We start from the raw sequence: 25,650 nt of genomic DNA on the forward strand, positions 1-25,650 counted from the left end.
AATAAGCTTTTAAATAACCGATCGTTTCGCATGATAAGACCCTTATTCATCGTCTGGTGTCGTTTAAAGACATTTGAAGCTGCATTTGTAACTGTTATAACTGTCGTTTGGACCTCGGTTCGACCTGGTTCCCATGGAAGTCCATTATAAGGAGAAAAATCCTGGAATGTTTTCATCAAAAACCTTAATTTCTTTTCGACTGAGGAAAGAAAGACATGGACATCTTGGATGACATGGGGGTGAGTAAATTATCAGCAAAAGTTTTTTCAAAAGTGAACTAATCCTTTAATAGAGCAATATCACATGAACCAGAGTTTTATAACAGTTCATAGACCAAGCGAGTGTCAAAAAGAAGCTCTTGTTTGTGGAACTTTCTTTTCTTTCTTCTACTTTCTTACGCCACAGATTCGGGATCTGTCAACCTATAGTTCAAAAGATGTCAGTGTCCAAGCTTCTGTTATTAATTTGAGAATGTCACGTTACAAGTGTTTTCTGGGGAATTGGTGGAGTAAGAGGCACAATTGTGTGAGTCTTTTCACAGACTGTGATGATGTGTTTTCAGTTATTAACATTGTCAGTAACATTTTACTGACAACATTTCTCACGATTAACTAGTTGCTTGTAAGCATCCATATTACTAGGATATTGTGCCGTTTATTTAAAAAGCACATATTAAAGGTGCAATGTGTAAAAAAGTTGAGTATCTATTAACAGAAATGCGATATGACATCCATAACTATGTTTTCAGTGGTGTATAAAGAACTCACTTAATGAACCGTAATGTTTTTATTACCTTAGAATGAGACATTAATAGCTCCATAACCGCGGGAATCCCCTTCTCTGAAGGTCGCCATGTTGTGACGTCATATTTCTACCGTAGCCGAACACGAACAAACAGCGCATCAGAACGCGTTTCATCACTACCTTGAAAGAGAAGTAGCGGAAAGCTGGAAGCTAGCCTTACACTCCGTGAGTAGTGACTTTTCCCTTGTGAGTGGTGTAAAATATGTAGTTGGGATTGTTTTATGTAACTTAGTTCTCCCTCGCTGTGTTATGGGTTTGTTATGTGGGGATAGATGTGCTGTTACGTTCGTGAGACAGCTGATGATTAGTACTCATGTCATTGACTGTAAAACAGTACGTTACAGGAATCACTAACCCGTCGATAGAGACTTTTAGATCACTAAAGTCGATCGCGAAGAGTTTTCAAAATCAGAGAAAAAAGCCTAGTAGTAAATAGTATCTATAGGATGCGGACGTGCGCGCGTCAAAAATGACATGATTGTAACAGCGCGCGCACCTCCAACCTTTGGACTCATGCGTACGCGTCCCAGCTCAGCCACAGTAACAGCTCATATTAGCCAGCTAAACTATATATAAAAAATATATAGCTGCTCCCTCGCTGTATTATGGGTTTGCTACAGTATGTGGGGAGAAATGTGCTGCTGGTTACGTTTGTGAGACAATCAGCTGATTAATATTATTTTATTAAATTATATATTAAAACCCTTGATCCTCACCTGACTATGGCTTTGTAAACTTTATCCATGATGTGGTTTATAATGGACTGTGGTACAGAAACAGTGACAATGTTACACACTCTTGGCTTACTCTGGCTATCCTCTGCTGTCTCAGCCGACGAGATGTTTGTCCCGTTTCAGCAACCGTAGCTTCTTCGAAAGGGAGGGGTGAGCAGTGGGCTGAGCCCTTAGTGCAAACCTGGTGCAAACTCGCAACCGAACCGCTAGATGTCGCTAAAAATCCCACATTGCGCCTTTAAAGGTGCATTGCACAAGTATCAGAGTTTTTGCAGAACTATGCCCCCTCTGGCGGCAAGCGAAACTGCAACCAGAGGTGTGTGCGCTCATGGGCCACACGCACGCTTGCATTAGCTGCTCATAACCAAAGGAGCATCAGCTGCCCAAATCTTTTGTTACAGTCATAATGTCTTCAGAGGTAATAAAGTTATAAATCTGCAAGTCATTTTAAATATATGAAAGGAAAGGCATTTGAGTAAATTGCACACTTATGTGTGAGGGGAAAACTGGGGTTTTTGTTTCCATCTATCTCCATGTTGAACTTTTTTTATCTGTTTACTGTATCCACTTATATTGTTCATGAACTTGTTTCCATAATAATACAATCATAAGTTGTTACTTTGAATAGGGTCCCGTTTGAGCCCTAGAGCAGACCGGAGATCTCTCCATTTGTTGAAAGCCTTCCCAATGTTGACTCTCGTCTTATTCCTGTGTGTTCAGTGCATCTAATCTGATAATCGCACTAAGATATATCATGATTTGATTAATTGTTCAGCCTCGGATTTATTCCATTCTAAAATTGTTCAGTTTTAATGTGTGAATGTATGATGTGAAATTGATATTTGGGGCCAGATTTAGTAAACTGCTTTTTTCGGCATTAAATAATACTGCAAATACCAGTACACTGACTTCTGCAATCTTTAGTTAAATGTTGCCTCTGAAAGGGAAGCTCACAAAAATATCTGTATCCATGCCTTTTCATTGCTAATTTTTCACTGACTGTAGTTTTTAACTGCAAAAGATGGTTTGCGCTGGGGCAAGTTGTTAGTAAAGTCTGGCCCTTAATTTGTTTCCATTCACAATGTTTTTTTTTTTTCTTTGACACTTGAGTCTTGTGCTCTTTCCTGAGGCAGAAACCAACACATCATTTGAAATGTTAAATGGTTTCACGGTCTAAATGTGGTGTCTGTCACAGGCCTCTGAGGGAGGATTGGGGGTTGATTTCATCTTAAGCCTGCATTGATGCTCCGGGTCTCCACCTTTGACCCCTCTAACAGCCTTCCTTGCCCTTTTCCCTCAGGTTATTTCCTGGAGTTTGTGGAACCGCCAAACAATATAACTATAGTGCAGGGCCAGACTGCCACTTTACACTGCAAAGTAGCGGGCCACCCACGGCCCAACATCCGCTGGCTGAAGAACGACGCCCCGGTGGTGCAGGAGCAGGGCCGGATCTCTATCCGCAAGACTGAGGCCGGATCCAAGCTCCGCATTCAAGACCTGGACACCACCGACACCGGGTACTACCAGTGTGTGGCTTCAAACTCCATCAAAGTTATCTCGGCAACTGGAGTGCTGTATGTGCGCCTGGGTAAATGATTGCTCTTTTACTCCAATTCTGGTTCATTGAAGACCTTTAATCTGTGATCCAAATGAATGGATCTGAAATGAATACCAACATTACAAAACATCACGCATAATTTTTTTCTTCTTTGTTTTTTAAGGGGAAATATGAACTACTGGTTCCATGAAGCATTGCGAGTGAAGTGATTAAAAAAAAACATTGCCTTTATTGAACATAAAATGTTTTTGTGTACAAATATAGTAGGGCTGTCAAACGATTAATCGCGATTAATCACATCCAAAATAAAAGTTTGTGGGTACATAATATATGTGGTTGTACTGTGTATAATTATTTTATATATATATATATATATTTATAAATACACACACATGCTTGTATATATTTAAGAAATATTTTCATGTATATACTGCATATAGATTTATATATAATTTATATTATATTTAAATAAATATTTTATATATAGATAATATTTTTTTCTTAGATGTACATGCATGTGTGTGTGTGTATTTATATATATATATATATATATATATATACACACAAATAATTATACACAGAGTGCACCCACATATATTATGTAAACACAAACTTATTTTGGATGCGATTAATCGCGATTTAAAATTATAATCGCGATTAATCGCGAATTAAAATGATAAAAAAAAAGTGTAAAGACATTTATAACATTACAAAAGATTTCATATAAATGCTGTTTATAACATCAAAGAATCCTGAAAAAAATCCACAAAAATATGAAGCAGCATGACTGTTTCCAACACTGATGATAATCAGAAGAGTTTCATCATATTAGAGTGATTTCTGAAGGATCATGTGACACTGAAGACTGGAGTAATGATGCTGAAAATCAGCTTTGATATCACAGGTATACATTACAGTTTACTATATATTCAAATAGAAAATCGTTATTTTAAACACAACATCAGTAATATTGTGTTTAAAATAACGGTTTTCTATTTAAGTTTTGATCTCTTTGTTTAGCAAAAGAGACTTCTTTCAAAACCCTTAAAAAATCACACCGATTACTTTTGAAAGCTAGTGTATATTGTACTTTGAGACTCAGTGACGTCATTCGCAATGCTTCATGGGATAGGGGATCCCTGCTGAGCTCCTTCTCTTCGGGATTATGGGTAGTGGAGTTTTTCCACCCGGAATCTGGCTATTAAATAATAAAAAATGACATTGAAGTCACACTGCCTTCCATAGGGGCATATTTCATTCTTTAAATTGTGTAGGTCTCTTTTGAAAGGTTTATTGAAAGGCACACATTTCCATTCATTGCAGATATTTGTTGGTTTTAATGCAATTATTTTGTAAATGATTGCCATGAATGATGGCGTCACATGAACCCAGCTCAATTAAATATACCTGTGTGGTTGGTTTCCCAATATAAACTCGTCTCAGACTTTTATAACTCTCTAGTTCCTCACAGTCGGGGCCACAATCAGTGCGTTCTCCTCTGTATTGTAGCTCTAGTGTTTTCTTTTCCTGTTCACCCTTTTTTCCCTTATTTGGGGAGTCCATTTGATTTACAGAGCAAACTAAAGCAGCACTGTTTTACAACCATATGCGCCAAATCTCACCCTGGCATCCCTGTATATTTATAGGAAAGCAGCGGCATAAATCTCAGTGTTCCTGCATTAGGACTCTTCTTAAGAAACAACATCCCACTGTTTCCTTCTGGGGGGGAAAAATCCCTTTTATGTGCGTATACGGTAAATTCTCCACAAGGAGCACGTCCAATATTTCACATTATGCCTTAGACAGGTTTAGGAGCTCGCTTGCGCCGTGCCTCCTGCCTCTCTGAAAAGTCATCTTGGCGTAATAACACTCCAACTTCTCTTGAGCTGAAACGGCAAATTAGGCTTTGTGAAAACAGCTGCTCCCTAAGGGAAGATCATGTTAAGACGCTTGTCCGTAATTCCTCCTATCTGTGTTTTACAGGACAGTCCCCTCCCACTGGATCAGATCCGTAAGTACTGCTTCTGTCCGCTTGTCTCTGTGTGCATTCACTTTTTGTGTTTGTTTCTGTAAATAAAGGGTACATTTTCCTCCTCACGGTCAATTGTTTATTTCCACCCATTGGCCTCATCTCTTTGCAAATGGCCCTACATGTCATGAGTTTTAAAAAATTCTTCTCTAAAAGAGTTGGGTCACATTGTTTAAAAAGACGTGTCTGCTTTAAAATTGATCTGATATCTTCGCAATTGTGTGAACTGAAGCTTGAGAAGATAGAAAAACAGTTTAGTGTTTAGTTTAAAGCTCTTTGCTCTTATTACATAAATATGGCAAAAGGGTAGATCTACGTTAAGTGTCTCTTTCTCTTACTCGCTTTCTATTTACTTTGTCATGACAAAAAGCTTTGGTTGATTAGTGGAAATAAAAGCAGGACCTGCTTTTCCAAAAAGAACAAAAACACAGGATTGTATCTTGGCACGAACCACAATCTGACTTAACTTCCCTAAGAGCCGAAGAGATCGCTGGCAGCCGCCTTTGCTCGGGAAAATTTTATGGCAGGTCCTCATGTTTCCTTTTCCAGGTTAAATAAATGGTACAATGTCTGTGGGGATATTTCCAGGGCAGTGCTCGTGTTAATGGGATTCAGCCTTCATTCCCACAAACTGACATACTGTAGATCAATGCTGTGAAGGTGCAGCCACATTTACCGCGGTTTAGCGTAATCAGTCCTTGTGTGTGAGGGCTAAATATGTTTGTTGACCAACAGATGGCTGGTTTTAACGTGGCATTCGTGCGAGCACTGCTTTATACGTCGCTACACTGTAGACAGTGAATGTCTAAAATCCTGAATGTCTGTCTTTTGTACTTTGTAAAAAGTTCAAGTGGTGAAAGATAAAAAATAAAAGAAGTGATTTTCTGAAGCCCTACTATAATAGACGTGTGTGAGAAACAGACCATACTTGAATATAGAGTACAAATTGACCTTTTTGTGTAATTTTTTGGGCTCTATAGTTTCTGTCCACATTTATTTTTATTGTTTTTTCCCTGCAAATGACGTCACACCAGTTCTTCGATTTCGCTTGAAGTATATCGGGGCCTTAAGGGGTCAAACGAAAGTCCCAGGCTGCATTTGTTCTGTGGGACAGCGACAATAATCTACAATAAGAGCCATCAAAGAAGAATATTATCCAAGTAGAAGAGCATTAAAGGGATAGTTCACTTTGAAATTAATTGATATGTTTTATCTTACCTCAAGGGCATCCAAGATGTAGGTGTCTTTGTTTCCACAGTATTTTCAATTTTGATATTTTTAGGTCAAACCGTTCTTGTCTGTCAATCATATAATGAAGATATATGGGGTCCACCAAAAAGCATGCACAGAGAAGTCAAAATTAAACACGATTTAATGACTCGTACATGTAAGTACACATTGGTGGCCTAAGACACGAAACGAGCGGTTTGTGTGAGAAAACAAACAGTATTTATATCGTTTTTACCTCTTGTTATCATAGCCATGACAAAATGATCTGACGGCACGGGCGCTTCGGTCTGCGCATGCGCTGGAAATGATCACTTGCGCGTCTACGTCACTCTTTGTTTATACAGAGATTTCGGAAGTTTTACCTTTCACTAAACATTTAGATATACAGGAAACCACAAAGGAAGACGATTTCGGTAAATCTAAATATGTTTAGTAAAAGGTAAAACTTCCGAAATCTCCATGTAAATATTGAGTGACGTCACACGCAAGCGATCACTTCCGGCGTAACATTGAACTGATTCAGTTCGGTTCAGTTGGACATTGCACAACTGATTCAGATCACTTGGACGTCACTGTGATTACACGAGGTAAAAACGATATAAATACTGTTCGTTTTCTCACAAAAACCGTTTCGTGTCTTAGGCCATCAATGTGTACTTACATTTACGAGTCATTAAATCATGTTTAATTTGGACTTCTCTGTGCATGCTCTTTTTGGTGGACCCCCTTAGCCTCCAGTGTATGACTGATAGACAACAACGGTTTGACTGAAAAATGTCAAAATTGAAAATACTGTGGAAACAAAGACACCTACATCTTGGATGCCCTTGAGGTAAGCTAAAGCATATCAAAAATTAATTTCAAAGTGAACTCTCCCTTTAAGACCACATGTAGATGTATTTGATCGAGGCAGAGTATTGTTTTTCTCTACTTAAGTGGTTACAGATGAGCACAGAAGACCCACAAATCTCCAGTTGCGTTGCTTACAACTTGACAGCCTCATTGTCTTTTCACACTGATAAATGTTGAGGATATGTGAGGGGGGTCAGAAAGTAAAAAAAAAAATGTTTTTCTTCTTAACGTCAAACTTCTAAGCAAAACTAATTACCAGTTACCAGTTTACCAGTTGTTGTAAACTTTGAACTGGTTACAAAGAACAGCCATTAGGCAAATAATGCTTTGCATTACAATATTTCAACAACTCAAAAAAAGTAGGAAGTAAACCTGAATCTTGTTAGGCACGAGTCCCTAAACATTAGTTTGAGAGAAAATTCCTTGCTCAATCCAAACTGCGGTGAAATTGTAACCATATGTGATATTGAGGCTGGACGTAGCAGAAGTTTGGGGCATTGATGGGTATGCTGGCAATCTGCCACAGATGGAGCAAAATGAAAAGTGAATAGTGCGAAATTCCTTCAGAGAGCAGTTATTTTAGCTAAGCTTCACACTACATCCATTCACAGGTTTCAGCACAGGAGTTCTCAGAGCCGCAGTGTGTGATTTATAACAGTTTTAAAAACATTGGAAAACTTTGAATGACTAGGGATCAGCTTAAAAACCCTCCGGCTGATAAGTGTGTTTGTTTCTGATCATGTTGCATATGGGCCAGGTTAGGACATTTTCAGAAAATTGTTGCCCATATCACTAAACTCAACAAAATTAGTGAGATATTACAGAAAATGTATTTCTGTTGTCCAGGACTGGTAGTGGATCTGTTCTGTTTGCAGTGCACCACAAGCAAGCAAAACTATGCACTCCATATAGTAGGGATGCACCAATATGAAAATTTTGGTCGCTACCGATAACCGATAATTCTTAAAGGGTGGTTGACTGCTTTTTTTCTTTGCATGATTGTGTTTATGGGGTGAAATATAACATGTATTCATGGTTTTTCTTTTTTTTAAAGTCTTATTTTTCATAAACTTCACCTTTATTGTCAGCCGCGCTCTCCTCTGTCTCCTGAACGAGCGGTCGACTTCCTGAGTCTATGAAACCACCCCCTCAGAAACAGGCAGCGGGCTCAGATTGGTTGGTTTGGCCCGGTGTTGTGATTGGCTAAACTGTCGCTTACGTTGTCCGGAAGGTTAACGCCCATTACCTTTACGGGCGAAACGTGCATGCCATGAGCTCCGGTCCACATGTAAATAATGGTTTCGAACTGCAGTATCAGTTTGAGGCAGAATCAGACCGAGAAAGCCGCGATGAAGAGAGTCAAACAGAACCTCACCACACACGGCTCTTACTAAACGTTTCTGAATGATAATTTGCTACATTTTTTAACTTTATACACGTTTGTTTTACACAATAGCATCTGACTGGCAACGATAGCAACTGACTGGCTGCTAATATCATACTCAAACAGCGTTGGCATGTTTACGTTCTTGATCAAATCGAAAATAACATCATAAAATATACATGAAAAATATGTTTAAAACATTAGTACTTATAGAAAATTAAGATCCATAATGTTTGTACAAGTTTGTTGTAGACACAAAATAGCATAACTCGTAGCCTAGTGGCTATAAAGCCAGCGCTGGCATTTGAAAAAAATAAAACGCAAGGCTACGTCTCTACGTCTAATTGTACATGCAAATACATTTAAAATGATGAAGTCTTAGGGCCAATCCCAATTCTACCCCTTACCCCTTCACTTTCCCCTTCCCCTCCGTTTTGCGCGTCCACGTGAAGGGGTAGGGCTGTCCCAATTCTCTTTTGGTTGGAGGGGGAGGGCTAGGGGGAAGGGCCAGATAGCCCTTCAAACGAAGATTTTTCGGGAGCACACTTCAAACGAAGGGGTGTGAGAAGTGTCACTGCTAACCCAGGCTGGCTGCCCAAGCGACAAAGGAGACCCATAAATTTAAGTATTTGTGGCTTTAATAAGTATTATAACAACAAATAATTATTTGCTTTATGTTACATTCAATATTGTGTTCATATTTACGGTCAGTTTCTTCACAGAAACGTTTGTAAAAAAATCGCTAAAATTACTGTAGTTTGCTAGTGATAGTCCCGCAACATATTTTCGTCGTCTCCGTTGTTTCCTGCGAACTTCACAAGATGCAAGAAAATAGCTGTAACCCACGCGACTGAGATAACTGCAGCTGTCGACGGGATCTTGGAAGTTGTGATAAACATCGGCGCATCTCCTGTGACGTAGGCGCTAGCGACGACTTATAATGACGTTTAACGGAGGCGTAGTGGTGTCCCATTTCTTAGGGGAATATTTTCACCCCTACGCATTGCCACTCTGTTTCAAGGGTCAAGGGGAAGGCGAAGGGGTAGGGCTAGGGGAAAGGGAAGGGGTAAGGGGTAGAATTGGGATTGGCCCTTAGCCTACTTACAGGTTGTGGCCCAACAACTGCTGCCTCTGGTTTTAAAGTTGGAACTGCTTCATGTTTTAGTAACAGTTTCTTGTTGAATCCGGCATTGAACTCGTGGAGATTCTGGAAGCTGTCTTCCGTAAATGCGCAGCACAAAGAGCTAAATTATGATCGTCATTTTCAGGAACATAATCCAACTTAAATTATATCCATTGTTGACAAAGTACAGCGTCCGTGGGAAGCTCGAACACAGAAGACCCGACAGCTGCGTGAACACAACACACTCGACGAGCAGCAGAAATATGCACATGCCCTTTTCTGCATATTCCGGAGGGAGGGTTGATGCAAATGTGCGGGTTAGTGACGTCTAAAACCCGGCTGTAGTCCCAATCGAGTCGTTTTTTTTTTAGGCATTAAACTTCCTGATTTTTAAAAGACGATATCTCTGCTTACACTGAACTTTCAGCGCTGCAACTTTGCAGATACTGTTCATGCACCAACAGCAACATTACACACTATTTAAAATGAAAAAAGTGAAATCGCAGTCAACCCCCCCTTTAATATTTGATAGTCGATAACCAATATATTGGCCGATAAATCTGAATCCATATTATGTAATTTTTGAGAGCCTCACCATTCATAGCCATGCCCCAAGCACACAATTATAATGTTCTCATAATTTTATGTAGCCTGTTTGACCCTTTTGGTGCACGTGTTGCACTTTACCGTATCTTCCTTTTTGAAGTGATTCTAATCATATTTCAAGCAATTTAAAACCATCATGGTGAACAGTGCACATCTTAAGTGTCTCAGCTGAAGGAAACAATCCATTATTTATCGGCTTTAATATATTGGCCAAATTCTTAGGTAGCATTGTATGAATCCTTCACACATTTCATCAAGCTCTTTGAAAAAAAATCTAAGATGGTGAATGAAGCAAAAGAGTTTTGCACCTTTACTGTTTTAACGGAACAGTTTCTGCTTGTGTTGCGCGTGTTCCAGGTCAATTTGAGCTTGGATGCTGCCTTAGAACACAGTTTTGGACCAGAGCCTTACACAGGATCGTATTTCAGCTCTGGAAATCATTGCTGTTGTGTTGTCAGTTCATTGTGAGACTGAAACAAATGGCTGTTGTGGAGACAAAAAAAAATCCCCAAAGGCATCAAGTTCAGAATCCAATTCCAAGCAGTTCCCATTTCTGTTTTGCCAGAATAGACCACTTTTATCCAGTTGGTAACTGCATAAACAGCAAGAGATGGATATCCTGAGCAGCAAATCTTTTGGTCACTTCAAATTCAGATTATGATGAGAGAAACAGCAAAGCCCCAAAGTAGCGTAATAAACAACCATCGAACCTTCTTCAGAAGTGCTCCAATCATAACACTCAAACCGCAGTCCACGGTGACTGTACTACTGTATCGCGTTGGCTCTTTGTGAGCACCTAGATTTCAGGATCCAGGAACAAGAGGTCATGAGATGAACAGGCTCTTTCGAGAGTCCCTTAATGCTCATTACTGTGGTCTCTTCGCCGAGGTCAGCAGGATATTAGTTTAACATCAGTATTAGAAGCCAGGGTTGCAGATCAGTCAGTCTGGATGGAAATATCATTACTCTTATCCATGAAAAATGAATGATAAGTTGAAATTGTGACATACACCAAATATAGACCTTGTAATTAGTGTTAAAGCCTATAGTCAATAATTGTATCCCTTAATGACAAATCTCAAAATGACACATTTAAACGTTTTTTCCCTGAAAATAATTTATTTAGGCCTATATTTAAATATTTTGAATGCAGTTTTAAGCAGAAAATACTCAGCAATGCTGTTGACTTATGAATTTACACATGGTTTGTCTTAGAGCATATTAATAACACCACATATAAACAACATTTAAAAAATGGATTTTCACCACAGGGGGACTTTAAATTGTCATAATCACATGGTATTGTGATGTGTAATTTGATGTCCCGAGTTGTCCTGTGTGGGTCTTATTATACAACGCACCGCTTTATTAGTCGAGTTGCCTTACTAGATATCAGCTGTGTGCCATTCAGGCAACCTTTCATCTTGGTCATCATCACTGTCTGTCCTTTTCTTCTAGACCGCATGAGAAGGGCTTCTGCCAGCCATACCGAGGCATTGCATGTGCTCGTTTCATTGGAAACAGGAGCATCTACGTGGAGTCTCTGCAGATGCAGGGAGAAAGTGAAAACCGCATCACTGGTGAGCAAACAGTTTAACACACATCATCATTAAAAACTGACTTTGCCAGATTTTGTTTTCCTGCGATATATAGTGAAGTGAAAAAATACAGGAAATATCACTAGATGACTTGAATAGCTCTATTTGGAAAGAATGAATCATTCCAGAAACTGGTTAATTTGTGAAACTCCAGTAATTATTTTGTCTTGTGGATTTTATGTAAACATCTGTTAGGACAGTCCTAAAAAAAAGTTCATTTAAAAAATATATATTATTAGCATCTTGCATATTCTAGATGGGGTGTGTAAACTTATGAGCAGAACTGTACATGTCCTGCTGGTCCCAGCGGGATTCACTGCAAATGAACCAAGCCGTTCTGAGACTCTGAAACACTGAATCATGAAGAGTGTAAATGACATGCTTTATTAAATAGCAGCCTGTGTGATTTGACAGTCACGCTAAGCCACATCTCAATGTCAATTTTAATATGATATATCAAGCAGCCCTACCATACATTCTGCGATTATTCATCATTCCTGTGTTGTTCTCCAGCGGCCTTCACAATGATCGGCACCTCGACCCAGCTCTCAGACCAGTGCTCTGAATTTGCCATCCCATCGTTCTGCTATTACGTCTTCCCGTTATGTGAGGAGGGCAGCCGTGGTCCGCGCCGGCGCCAGCTTTGCCGGGACGAGTGCGAGGCTCTGGAGAACGACCTTTGTAACACGGAGTACACCATCGCACGCTCCAACCCTCTGATCCTCATGCAGCTGGAGCTGCCCGTGTGTAACCTGCTCCCTCACCCCGGCTCTCCGGACGCGGCCAGCTGCCTTCGCATCGGCCTTCCGCCCCAATGTAGGTCATCACCACTCCATTCCCAAACACAAGAAGCGGTTCAGAGCCAGGAAAAACTCAATAATAGCATGAGATCTAATGTAACTGGCCTCAAAGAGCAGCAGCAATTAAAGCGAGAGAGCCCTCTTGTGGTGTGTCAAATTTCGGTTACACTTTATTTACAGTGTCCTTGTTACATGGTAATAACAGTAAATTATGCATAATTACATGCATGCTCAACCAAATGCTAATCCTACCCTACCCCTATAGTAAGTACATCATGTAGTTGCTTACTCGGTACTTACATACATATAATTACACTGAAACAATGACACCTTAAAATAAAGTGTAACCAACATTTCTTAAGGTTGTATTAGTCTATAACTCTGACTTTCAATGATTCTGATGTACATTTTCTCAATGTTCTGAGTGAAAATACCCACTAATTTTCAATCCTTGTTAAAGATTCACCCCCAAATCACAGCTGTTACAATGGAAGTGGCGCCAACTACAAAGGCACGGTGAGTGTCACGAAATCAGGCTACCAGTGCCAGCCCTGGAGTGCCCAGTATCCACATAGCCATCACCTGACGCCTGTCGAGTACCCTGAGCTCAGGGGGGGACACAACTTCTGCAGGAACCCTGGTGGGCAAATGGAGAGCCCTTGGTGTTTCACTTTGGACCCGAATGTTAGAGCGGACGTCTGTGACATCCAGCCCTGCAGTGAGTAGAACATCTCAATTTCATGACCCTCAGGGTGGGCTGAAAATTCAACGAATTTAAGCAATATTAAACATTTTGTTTTCCATCTTTCCCAGATCCTCCGGAGCAAATGAAAAAGGAGATCCTGTACATCTTGATCCCCAGTATAGCCACCCCTCTTGTGATTGCCTGCTTATTTTTCTTGATCTGCATGTGTCGCAACAAACAGAAGGAGTCTGTTGACAGCCCTGCTCGCCGGCAGCTCTCGGCCTCCCCGAGCCAAGAGATGGAGCTGCCGCTGCTCAATCAGCACAAGCAGCAGGTAATCTTCAGCATTTGAGTTGTTGAACCTCCTAACCCTCTTCATGTATTCAGAATCTGCAAACGTATGCTTACATATCGGTTTTTACTTCAATCAGATACATATTAATGTTCTAACAAAATGTCAATATCATCCTGAAATGTTTTGAAACTGAATATATTTAATTTACTTGCATAAACTTTCTCTTTAAAAAAAAAAGATTGAAAAAAAAAAATTATGCTGCAATGGTCAAAATATGTTTATTAACTAAAGTAAGTCTCAAGGGGCCAAATATTTTACAAACACCCATAGATTTATTAAAAAAAGTTGTTATAGTCCTTAAAAAAAACTAAATTTTGATCAAGTTTGGTTCCAGTATTGAAACCCGTGCCAAAATTCTCTTCTGGGTCAAAATGGACCTGAATGCTTTGAGGAACGCTGTGCCAGAATTTTATTACATCTTGACATTTTGCCTCTTTAGTTGAGCAAAAGCAGACTTGAAATGTCTCGTTTTCTTTTACTTCTAGGCAAAGCTCAGAGAACTCAACCTTTCTGCGGTCCGGTTCATGGAAGAGCTCGGAGAGGACCGTTTCGGAAAGGTCTACAAAGGTCACCTCTACGGCACAGCTCCAGGTGAACAGACTCAGGTTGTGGCTATAAAGACGGTGAAAGACAAGGACGAGGGCCCTCTCCGGGAAGAGTTCCGGCACGAGGCCATGCTCCGGTCCCGCCTGCAACACCCCAACATCGTTTGCCTGCTGGGAGTGATCACTAAAGAGCAGCCCATGAGCATGATCTTCAGCTACTCAGGCCAAGGCGACCTCCACGAGTTCCTGGTCATGCGATCCCCTCACTCCGATGTCGGCAGCTCTGACGACGACAAGACGGTAAAATCCACCCTGGAGCAGGCAGACTTCCTACACATCGTCACGCAGATCGCCGCCGGGATGGAGTACCTCTCCAGCCACCACGTGGTCCACAAGGATCTGGCTGCTCGAAACATCCTGGTGTGTGATAAGCTCAATGTCAAGATCCTGGACCTCGGGCTGTTCAGAGAGGTCTACTCCGCCGACTACTACAAGCTGATGGGCGCCAATCCCTTCCCAATCCGCTGGATGTCCCCGGAAGCCATACTATACGGGAAGTTGTCCACGGATTCGGACATCTGGGCTTACGGCGTGGTGTTGTGGGAGATATTTAGCTACGGCCTTCAGCCATACTGCGGCTATTCCAACCAGGACGTGATTGAGATGGTCCGCAACAGACAAGTGCTCTCCTGCCCCGATGACTGTCCAGCCTGGATTTACACACTCATGTTAGAGTGCTGGAATGAGTTCCCCGCACGGAGGCCTCGTTTCAAAGACATTCACGCTCGATTGCGCACCTGGGAGAGCTTGTCCAACTACAACAGCTCGGCTCAGACCTCAGGAGCGAGCAACACCACCCAAACCAGCTCCCTCAGCACAAGCCCCGTCAGCAACATCAGCAACGCCCGCTACGTGAGTCCCAAAAAGTCTCCGTTTCCTCAACCTCAGTTTGTGTCCATGAAGGGCCAGATGCGCCCAATGGTGCCGCCCCAACTCTACATCCCAGTCAATGGCTACCAGCCGATGCCGGCGTACCCGTACCTGCAGAACTTCTACCCCATGCAGATCCCGGTGCAGATGCCCCCCCCTCAGCAGCTGATGGTGGCCAAAGCCGGGTCGCACCACAGCGGCAGCGGCTCCACCAGCACCGGCTACGTCACCACGGCCCCCTCCAACGGGTCGGGCGCCGAGAGGGCCCTCATTACTGAAGACCTGAAGGCCACAGAGGAGGATTTCGCCGACGGGGCGTCTCAAAGCGGCCTGCACAATGAGGACCTCTCTGTTCCCGAGACCGAGCTCCTGGGGGACAACGACAGCACGCAGACTGAGCGCAACGCCATTAGTTCAGAAGCATAGACTATCTGTTTCAGCAGATGAGAAGAGGCATTCTCTGCGGTCTCATTTTTCTACTTTTTTATCAGTTGTACAGGTTTAAAAAGTGAAGGGAAACCGGTGAATGACACATGGACGTGGTGTTATTTATGGGTTTATCAGCAGACAATGATGGATGGACACGTCATGCTGTTGGAGATATTTTTATAAGAGATTTCAGCTGTAGTTTTTCACCGTCTATGAAGAAGAGGCTTTGCTTTGGGTTCGGTAGCAGACAGCAATGGATCTCGTTGGTTTGGCGTTTTAATCAAATTGTTGCAAAGCTATTCAGAAGAATGCATGTTCTTACTGTTGCTGTGCAACTTGAAACACCATTTCTGCTATTTTGTGGGTACCATTTATTAATGTAACCACATCATAGTTGGCAGTGTCATCGAGAACAAGACTTTGATTATTTTACTTATTTTAGCTCCACAGGATCAAATGGATTTGTTGAGGGCATTGATGTGCATCATGGATCACGATATTGGACTATATAAGATGTGGATGTGAAAAGACAAGCCATTTGTCCTATTTTTTTAGAAGTTGCTTTTATAAAACATTGAATTCCTGTTGTAAAGATTTGTAATTTATGCCATTGACTCTCTTGAAGATTTGTAACTGGTTTGTAATATTCTTCGTCTCATTTTTTAAAGCAGGTTTTGTTTAATCAGTAGTATTACTTTAAAGTCATACCAACCCGAAACTTTCTTTCTACCCAGATGTTATTAACAAATATTAACCATATATTTTGTTCATCCAGGCACGTGGAGAATCCAATAAAGTAATACATAATATGATATTACTTGTGGGGTTTTCCTCAACTTCTAGAAAGCTATTGGAAAAGCATTTTGCATTGATATTGTAATTAAAACGGCACAATCATTTATTTTATATGGGTCATGATATGTACTAGTGAGTTGTGTGCAGGTTAATGTTATCCAATGACTGTAAAGTAGGTGTATTTTATCTCATGCCACTTCCCAAGAAAGGCGGGACCAAAATAATAACTGATATATCCTCCACTTTTAGGCACACAAACTGCACATAATTTACACTTGCATACCGAAACCAGCTTCCCCCTGCTGAGATGTCATCGGGTACTTGTTGCTCCACGCATGATCAACTGACTTGCATCAGTAATGCACGGGATGCCTACCAACTTCACGCGACCCCGAGCCTCCCCGCAAACAACGCGACGCGACGGAAAAGAGAGTTCACGCCTGACGAGCAGAAAGACACGAATTACTGGCTGAAACGGAACCGCAATAACGAGGCAGCGAAGAGGTCTCGCCAGCGCAAGAGGATGGAGGAACATCTCCTGGAAACTCGGGCCGTCGAGCTTCAACGGGAAAATGACAAATTAAAGGCTGCCCTCTCTGCTGTACATCTCCAAACACCACCAGTGGAGGCTGCTTTCGGATTCCCCATCGGACTGCCCCATCCGCGCGGTTTACCCGCTACAACTGCGTTGCCATTGCGTAGTCTGCCGCATTGCCAGTTTTCTGCGTTCTGCGGGTCATGTCCTCAAACGAATCATTTTAGTTCGGCTTTCGATTTGAGCGCTGCCTATAATGCTACGAAACCGCCGCGCATCAGTTTATTGGATGGATATTATCCAATGGGCAGGTACAGTAACGGGACAAACGCGTGCACCAGCGCGGGTTATATGAGGAACAGGAGTTTTGCGAATGGAAATGACTCTGCTCAAACGATGCTTGGGCTGCCAGTCTACAGGGGTGCACTGGTCGACCTGTCGCGCACGTATAGCTCGCCGTCTGAAATGGCACAGAATTGCGCGCGCCTGGCTGGACCGATCGGAGCCGCGCAAACACGTGCTGTGGAACGAACCTGCCCAAAACAAGCGAGCAAACAGTCCGTTCTGCTTCCACACAAACTGCGATACAAAGTTGGAAACGCAAGGTTTGCGTCCACGTGCTTTTCACCCTGATGGAAAATAAGAAAAGCAGACCGTGCGTTTGTGCTATATTTTCCTCATTGCAAATGTGTTCCTGGCTGTTATAAAAAGATTTTTATTGCATTTTTCTGATTGGTCACTTTTAAATCAAGAGAAAATCACTCACCTTGCACTGTGAATCTTTAGTTATAATACCTCTTAAATAAAAGGTGTTGTTTCTGCACAAGTGGGTGCTTTATGTGTTATGCTTTGAACATTGCTAAACATCAAACCTTTTGCCACTTACAAAAAAGAATAATTATATTTAAAATGTTTTAATGAATATGAAATGAGCGTAAACTCCGCGCATGTGCTTCTTGGTTTATGCTTAATATGTGTGTATGTTTTGCATGAAACTCTTTCTGAAATCAACGATGTGTGTGTGTTCCACTGGATGGCGCAGTCGCACACATCTTTTAATGTAGGTCATCTCGGGCGCCACATTGTGCAACTCCTTTAGTTTTAGGTTACATAACAGATTCACACCTGTTATATCATATCGACCATTAAACAATCATAAATTATATTTAAAAAAAATTACATGTCATAACAAATATATCAAACTAGTTTTATTTGTTGGGGGAAAGCATACGATGGTAAGTGAGTTTTGTGATGGAAATGGGAGCTTGTGTCCTTTGAAACTATGTAATAATAATACATAACACCTTTATGTAAGTCTGTTCAAACGGTATATTTGACTGTAAAATTTTCTTTTAATACCACTAGCTGGGTTTATTTCTTTCAAACAGATATTTCTCTTAATAACTGCACACACGACATAATAGTTAGAAAAACTATATCAAGATTTACAATTATAATAATACTAGTCCTACTAGGCTACTATATGCAGCAGTAATTATGATAATAACAGGCTAGCAAATGTATTATAGTCACAGACATAGTTTAATAATGTTTGGCACGCAGAAATTCACGTCTATATATTCTAAATGTGGTTGCCGGTTGGAGAACGTGCTTTTAGTAGGTTTCATTGTGAGCATTTCATAAGATTATGTTTTTAAAGGTATTCCTCTTATGTAGCCCAGCCCTTTTTCTGTATTTCCACAGCATGTGGATATAAGATCTTACGGATTTATGAATGAACGCATAGTTGTAAAATCAAACCTGCTCTACTGGTATTTTGTTATGACATCCTTCAAACATTACAATGCTCTACAATAAGTAAATACACCAGATTGCTCTTCAACACTGCCATAGAAATATACTGAGCTAAAAAAACGGAAACACAAAGATCTAAAGGTGTGCACTAACCACATTAGATAATATTTCTTAACTGCTGTTAAATGTACCCAAATTACAGAATGAGTTGTGACTGCTTTATATCTAGTAGAGTTTTTGACTGGTGAGAATAAACCTTCTCTAGCGCGTGAGGTTTATCACGGTTCATATTGTTATTGAGTTGTTACTGCATACGTGCGCTAGAGGAGCGATTGATTGGCTGAAGTCGGAAGATGCTGTGTTTTGATTGGTCGCTCGACGTGCCAGTCGAAGCACGCCGCCAATGCGCTTCACTGGTGACCTACTAACACAGATCCATGAGGCAGCAATCACTCCGCCAGGAAAACGCGCAGGAGAAACACAACTATCATTTCCAGATGGGATTTTTATGACCGCTGCTGAAGCTTTGAATGTTTTCATATAGGCCAACATTATTTATCCCGGACCTCCGTCTAATTGGACCCTTGCTTATTAGAGGTACTACTGCTTTCTTCTTTTACTGTGAGGCTTGTATGAACGGATAGGGCTCGTTTAGGGGTTTCAACCAGTAGCCGGTGTTTATGACTGTACCAGATGAATACAGTAAAGCAACTTTAACGTGGCTTATTTGCAATATGTGCGCCATACTTAATTTTCGCTCAACGGCATATCAATGCAGACGAATTTTAGTTTTCAACGTTATTATTACCTATCCATTTGTACCGCTCATAATCATATAGGCTATGATATTTTGGAGAAATTTGTGACCAAGTGACCCAGTATCCATGTGGGTGTATCAAGCTCTCGGGTCAGCACATAAGGCATTGACACGTTGTGCAAGTTCATTTAATACAGTTTAAAAATGAAGATGTTACATAGCCTATAGATAATTGGTGGATTTAATATTTCCCAAATTAAAATCGCTTTAATAGTAAATGTTAATAATACGTGCATAAATTAAATGTCGCTCCGCTTGTTTGCGTTCATTGTGTAATAGTGACTGATAGGCTACTTACAGTCCTTGCATAATAACGGAAGCTGGGACACTTCTGACAAAAAAACACCGCAACGGCACGACATCACAATCGAGCTGTTGATGCTCAGAGACGACTGATATTTCTTGACAATCTGTACAAATCCATATCTTGAATCGCTCGGGTTAATGTTTCACGCGCACAGATGCGACTGTCCTGAGTGTGTCTGTCGGGATGGGGTGACGGTGTGCATTAACGGCCTGTCAAAGAACAACACAACAGGGGTAACCTATGATGCGTTTTCCATATTAAACCAGGTTTAAGTGTCAATCCACGCCAGCTAACTTTAGCCATCTCTTTATTATTCCATGAATCCCAAAACCAGAACACTCACCCGAAATGTGTCGGTTCGACTTAGAGAACTAATGTGTTGCCATAAACCATTATACTATAATAACACAAGTCCTTTTCCGTGTTTTTTGGAGGTGAGAGTTTCGACCGCTTTTGTCTGTATGAATGAATTAGTCTGTGATCAGCCACGTGTGTATGTGTGTGTGATGCTCGCATTCCTTTGTTCCCTGCTCGATCTGCGCCTGCACTGGAGCCTGAGTTCAGCCTGGCTCTTAACTCTCTTTAGTGTTGTGATCAACCGCAGTGCTTGTTACCACGGAAAACTTTAGTTTATGACCACAGCTCGCTTTAGATGATGTAACTCCAGCTATTTGATCTGCACCGTAAAGGTCATGGTCAGATCCGGTCTTCAAATTCGTCTCCGGCAACGATGTGAATGATGAATATGATACAATTATAGCGACCTCTATATGAACGCACTGCTTCGAAAGGGTGTCCGTATTTTAATTTAATCAGAGCCAAATTTCAAGCCCTTTACGTTTGAAAGCTTGCTTATATTACTTTGAGCGCGATCCGCCTCGAAATGATGACATAATGGGTCAGAGCATCATTTTAATACGCACGTTTCGCCTTGCATCAACATGTAGGCTAACTATTTTCCTGTCCTTTTTAAAATAGAAACACTCTTACTCTTCTCAAGTTTCAAAGTCAACTTTGGTTAAGGGCTATTAACTAAAACTAAAACCATAAAAACCTTTTGTCACAAATAAAAAATTAAATTGAAATAAATAAAAATAAATAAATGCAGTAATAAAATAAATATTTGGCCGACATTGCCATGGCAAAATTTTTCATTTTCATTAATAAAGTTGATGTAGCCTCCAAAAAGAAAAACTAAAACTGAAATTATAATAATTAATAAAAAAAAATCTATATACCGATTTTAGATGAAAACAAAAGACAAAAACACAGCAAAATTACAAAAACTTTAAAATTAGAATGAAAACATAAAATATAAGAATTAAAGGCGCAGTGTGTGATTTTTAGCAACATCTAGCAGTTCGGTCTAGCTCAGCCCACTGCTCACCCCTCCCTTTCGAAGAAGCTACGGTGGCTAAAAAGGGACAAACATATCCTCATCTAAGACAGCAGAGTCAGAGCCTGGCTAGAGTAAGCCAAGAGTGTGTAACATTTGGCGCTTTTCCACTGCTAGTACGACTCAGTATGGTTCGGCTCGGCGTGGCGTGGTTCGGCTCACTTCGCTTTTCCACTGCGTGGTACGACTCGCCTCGGTACGGCTCGGTTTGCTTTATAGTCTGACCGTTATAGTTTATCCTCTCCTCTGCAACCAATGAGAGGAACGTCTGCACGTCGTTCATGCACTGACTATGATTCAGCCATTTCTTTTTTGGAAGTTTTCTTTCTTTTTTCTTCAAGCAAGTCAAGCAAGCAGTTTAAAACTGGTGCTACAGCGGTGGCTAAAGTGGTTTTTTAAATCTAGCGGGTTTGATGTCTGCAAATACAATGACGCTGGTAGAGACGATTTTGTCTAAGCAATCAGTGTGTTCACGTCACATTTTAGTATTGGTGCGGTACACTTGGAACCTCAACAGAGGTGATACCATTTAAAGTGAGAATTGAAAAATGACGTCCACATCCCCTAGACACCATTTACTACGCACAATAGGCTTTTTTTCTCTGATTTTGAAAACTCTTCGCAATAGACTTAAAATGCTTCCAAGATCGACTTGTCGACCGCGATCGACGAGTTGGTGATTCCCATACTGTTTTACGGTCAATGACAAGAGTACTAATGAGCTGTCTCACGAACGTAACCAGCACATTTATTCCCACATAGCAAAGCCATAACACAGAGAGGGAGAAGAACTAAGTCTAACTACATATTTTACACCACTGATAAGGCAAAAGTCACTACTCACAGTGTTCATGGCTAGCTTCTAGGTTTCTGCGGCTTCTCATTCAAGGTAGTGACGAAACGCGCTCTGTAATGCTGTTTGTTCGCGTTCGGCTTTGGTAGAAACATGACATCACAATGTCGACCTTTATAGAAGGGGGTGCCCGCGGTTATGTAGATATAAATGTCTCATTCAAGGTAATAAAAACATTATACACCACTGAACACATAGTTATGGATGTCATATTATGTTTCTGTTAATAGATACTAAATCGTTTTACACTTTGCACCTTAAAAAACTTCTCACTACTGATACTAAAATAACACAGCTTTGGTCAGTGACTTTAATTGTGTTACGTACTTGGGCGTCCTTAAAAATATTTTTCCTTGTTATAATATTTCAGCAAACTTGTCCCATCTGTTTTCTGTTTATGATCAGAACTAGCGATGCCAGACCACAAACGAATCTCTCTTTTGATCTGACCAGTGTCAAACAGGTTTGCAGATCATCTGAAACTGTTCGAGAGTCATTCAGACAGTTCACTCACATTTGCAATTTCTCACGCCATTAAGAATTATTTATAAAACAGAAAACAAAAAGAGTGCTGGGTGAGGTAGATATTTACCTACAACCCATTATAGGGAACAAAACTTGCAAATGTCTTCATCTGATTATTAGAAGATATTTATTGCTCGTGCAGATATCACTCTTTATTGCAGGTATAGACAGTCCTCTTTACAGCTGGTATTAAGATGCATTTTGTTGATCGGGGCCCAAGTGGACGAAGCTAATACAGGTGTAAAACGTTTTAAGCTTGTCCACTTTTGACCACTTCCAGAGGTAGCCGAAAATGCATTTGACCGGATTTCTTTTATAGTGTAAACACTCATGTGATCGAATGTGTTCAAACAGCCACAGTAGACCGTCTACTCTCCGTCTACTGGCCTAATCCTTAAACTTTAACCTTAAATCCTTAGACTTAAACTTTGATGGTTAGAGACCCAAGTTTGGTTTGAAGATGAAAAATGAAAACTGATGCTCTCCGTGTGTTTCTCTGTCATCTCCGAGTGTGTTCATTGTCCAAATTGTCCATTAGATCGAAAGATCTGGAAAAACCCATTCATTAACCCGTCCATTGACCCTCCCCTCGAATAAATCAGAACAGAGGTGGTTGAAAGTGGAAAAAAGAGAGGAATGTGTCTACCTCATCCACTTATTGGTAGATCGACCAAAACGCATCGAAGACACTTTTGTGATGAGGTGGGGTTCCTGATAAAAGGCTTGAAACGCTCCTGACCATATTAATGATGAAGTGTCTCTGTTTTTCTATCTCCCCAGATCCATTAAAAAGATGCTCTGGAACTGACTTCACAAAGAGGACACACATGACTTCTATAGCACGTGGTCTACGATGAGATGTTTACTTAAAACTGGAGTCAACTAAAGAGCTTATACGCAGTCTTGATGACAACCCTGTGTAATATGCAAGCCATTAAAAAGGAGCCCTATGGTGGAGATGATGCCCTGGTGCTGGCAGTGGCTTTGCAAGGGACAGACCAGGACCTGATTAACCACAAGTTGTCCACAATGCCCTTTAAGACCAAGTCCAACACCTGTCGCAGAAAACGTGAGTTCATACCAGATGAGAAGAAAGACAACACGTACTGGGAGAGAAGGCGTAAGAACAACGAAGCAGCCAAGCGCTCACGAGAAAAGCGCAGACTCAACGATATGGTTCTGGAGAACAAACTCATGGCCCTCGGGGAAGAGAACGCGTCGCTAAAGTCTGAGCTTCTGTCTCTTAAACTCAGGTTTGGTCTAGTGAGCTCAGCAGCTTATGCTCAGGAGGTGCAAAACATCTCCAGCTCCACTGCTGCGCTCTACCAGGACTTTATGCCAGCCAGTGCTAGCAATGGTTCCTACCCGAGTGAACTGGAACCGACACGCTTGACAAGCAGCTGCATATCGGTCATCAAGCACTCACCTCACAGCGCCTCGTCCGATAGATCCAACTCAAGCACAGTGACCAAAGGGAGCCCACTTATAAATATCTCCAGAACCCCTGACAGCATCAAACGAGAGCCCCTGGAAACCGGCAGATATGCCAAAGACAGGGCCAGTCCTTATGAACTGTACAGGAACTACCTTAGTAGCCCTTTCCCCGGTAGCTTCTCCCAGCCATCTCCGTTCTTGCAAATCACCAGATCCTCCAGCAATTCGCCACGAATATCTGATGGTGATGACGGGGCCGTGAGCAAGTCCTCGGATGGAGAGGACGAACAGCAGGTCCCGAAGGGTCCAGTTCCACCCAGGGCGGATTCACAGAGTGTGATTGTGTCCACCCTCAGAGTGCCAGATGCCAGTGCCTCGGCTTTGCCTCACAAGTTGAGGATCAAAGCCCGGGCCATCCAGATCAAAGTGGAGGCTATCGATCCCGACTATGAATCATCTGGCAAGGCCTCCTGTCCCATTGACATGTCTGCAAGTGGATGCTACCAAATGAGTCAGTACACTACACCTGAGTACATCCAGTCATCTCTTAGCCCAATGTCCTTCCAGGTGAACAATGTTCAGGACTGGAGTCACCAGCCAAATGAGTGGCAGAATGATCACCAAGAGGAACCAACCAGCTGCAAACACCGGCACAGTCCAGACTCTCCCAGACCTAACAAACTCATCGCCGACCTTGAAAACGACTCGTATGCCAACTCCGGATCTGAGAACTTGTACTTGAAACAGGGCATTGCCGATCTGTCGGCAGAAGTGGCCTCCTTGAAAAGACTGATTTAAAAGGGGTCTGTAATCGAGTTCACAAAAAGCACTACTGAAATTGACTTATGAAAAGGACGTTTCTGAAACAGAGTTCTCTCTATTTGCACAACGCCTGTTTTCCACTGTGTTCGCTATTGCACTGTGTGGTTATGGTGTCAAAAAGCTGCACTTCATTGAGAAGAATGGTGTTTTGTGCACTTACTGTTGTAGTTTGGCGTGTCTTATTGATGACTCCATTTGTAGCCCAAAAGCCAAAAATTGGGCTACTGTTAATGTTAACTTCTCGAAATGTATTGTACATTGTATGTTCTCTTTTGTTTACAATAAATGCAAGCACTGAAATACTTGTCTCTTTTCCCCTTTCTCGCTCACCTAGGTAAGAATATCAACTTGTCTTTGCAACTTTAAAAGAACATTTACTATTGAATGTTTAGTTTATTTGTGGTTATAACATTTATAAGTGTCATGATAACATATTGAACAATAGATAATGTATTCTAGTTCCTTTATGATGTGTTCTGAGGCTCATATCTTGACATTAAGACTTACACAATATCTTATAGGCCTATCTATTTAGTTACTGTCAAGTTACAAATACAAAGACTTGTAAATATCGAAAAGGCTTTATAAATTGGTCATAATATTTACAAGTGGTCTTTGACTGCTTTAAGTAAAGTAATCTAAGTAAAGTTTTCTTTTAAACAATCATAATATATCATGAATGGATCATATGACATTTACAGTATTTAGCCATTGTAATATCAGCACACCCAAATTGCATTCTTTTTAAG

At 41.2% G+C, this 25,650-nt stretch overlaps 2 protein-coding genes across 2 annotated transcripts in view; both read left to right on the forward strand.

Moving 5' to 3' along the window:
* Nucleotides 1-17,818, forward strand: part of ror2 (receptor tyrosine kinase-like orphan receptor 2) — a 96,345-nt gene extending 78,527 nt beyond the window's left edge. Inside the window, exons 3-9 of the mRNA XM_039675351.2 lie at nt 2,839-3,126; nt 5,080-5,107; nt 11,779-11,900; nt 12,432-12,734; nt 13,179-13,436; nt 13,532-13,737; nt 14,244-17,818. Coding sequence (XP_039531285.2) covers nt 2,839-3,126; nt 5,080-5,107; nt 11,779-11,900; nt 12,432-12,734; nt 13,179-13,436; nt 13,532-13,737; nt 14,244-15,659 — 2,621 coding nt within the window. The 3' untranslated portion in view covers nt 15,660-17,818. The remainder of the gene's footprint in view (nt 1-2,838; nt 3,127-5,079; nt 5,108-11,778; nt 11,901-12,431; nt 12,735-13,178; nt 13,437-13,531; nt 13,738-14,243) is intronic.
* A 1,377-nt stretch (nt 17,819-19,195) lies between these two features.
* Nucleotides 19,196-25,201, forward strand: nfil3 (nuclear factor, interleukin 3 regulated). The gene is made up of 2 exons (XM_039677779.2): nt 19,196-19,344; nt 23,426-25,201. The coding sequence occupies exon 2, from the start codon at nt 23,552-23,554 to the stop codon at nt 24,875-24,877; it is 1,326 nt and encodes a 441-aa protein (XP_039533713.2). The 5' UTR covers nt 19,196-19,344; nt 23,426-23,551; the 3' UTR covers nt 24,878-25,201.
* The last annotated feature ends 449 nt before the right edge of the window (nt 25,202-25,650 follow it).

Source organism: Pimephales promelas, chromosome 23 (genome assembly GCF_988280905.1).
Source record: "Pimephales promelas chromosome 23, fPimPro1.hap1.1, whole genome shotgun sequence".
NCBI classification, from domain to species: domain Eukaryota; kingdom Metazoa; phylum Chordata; class Actinopteri; order Cypriniformes; family Leuciscidae; genus Pimephales; species Pimephales promelas.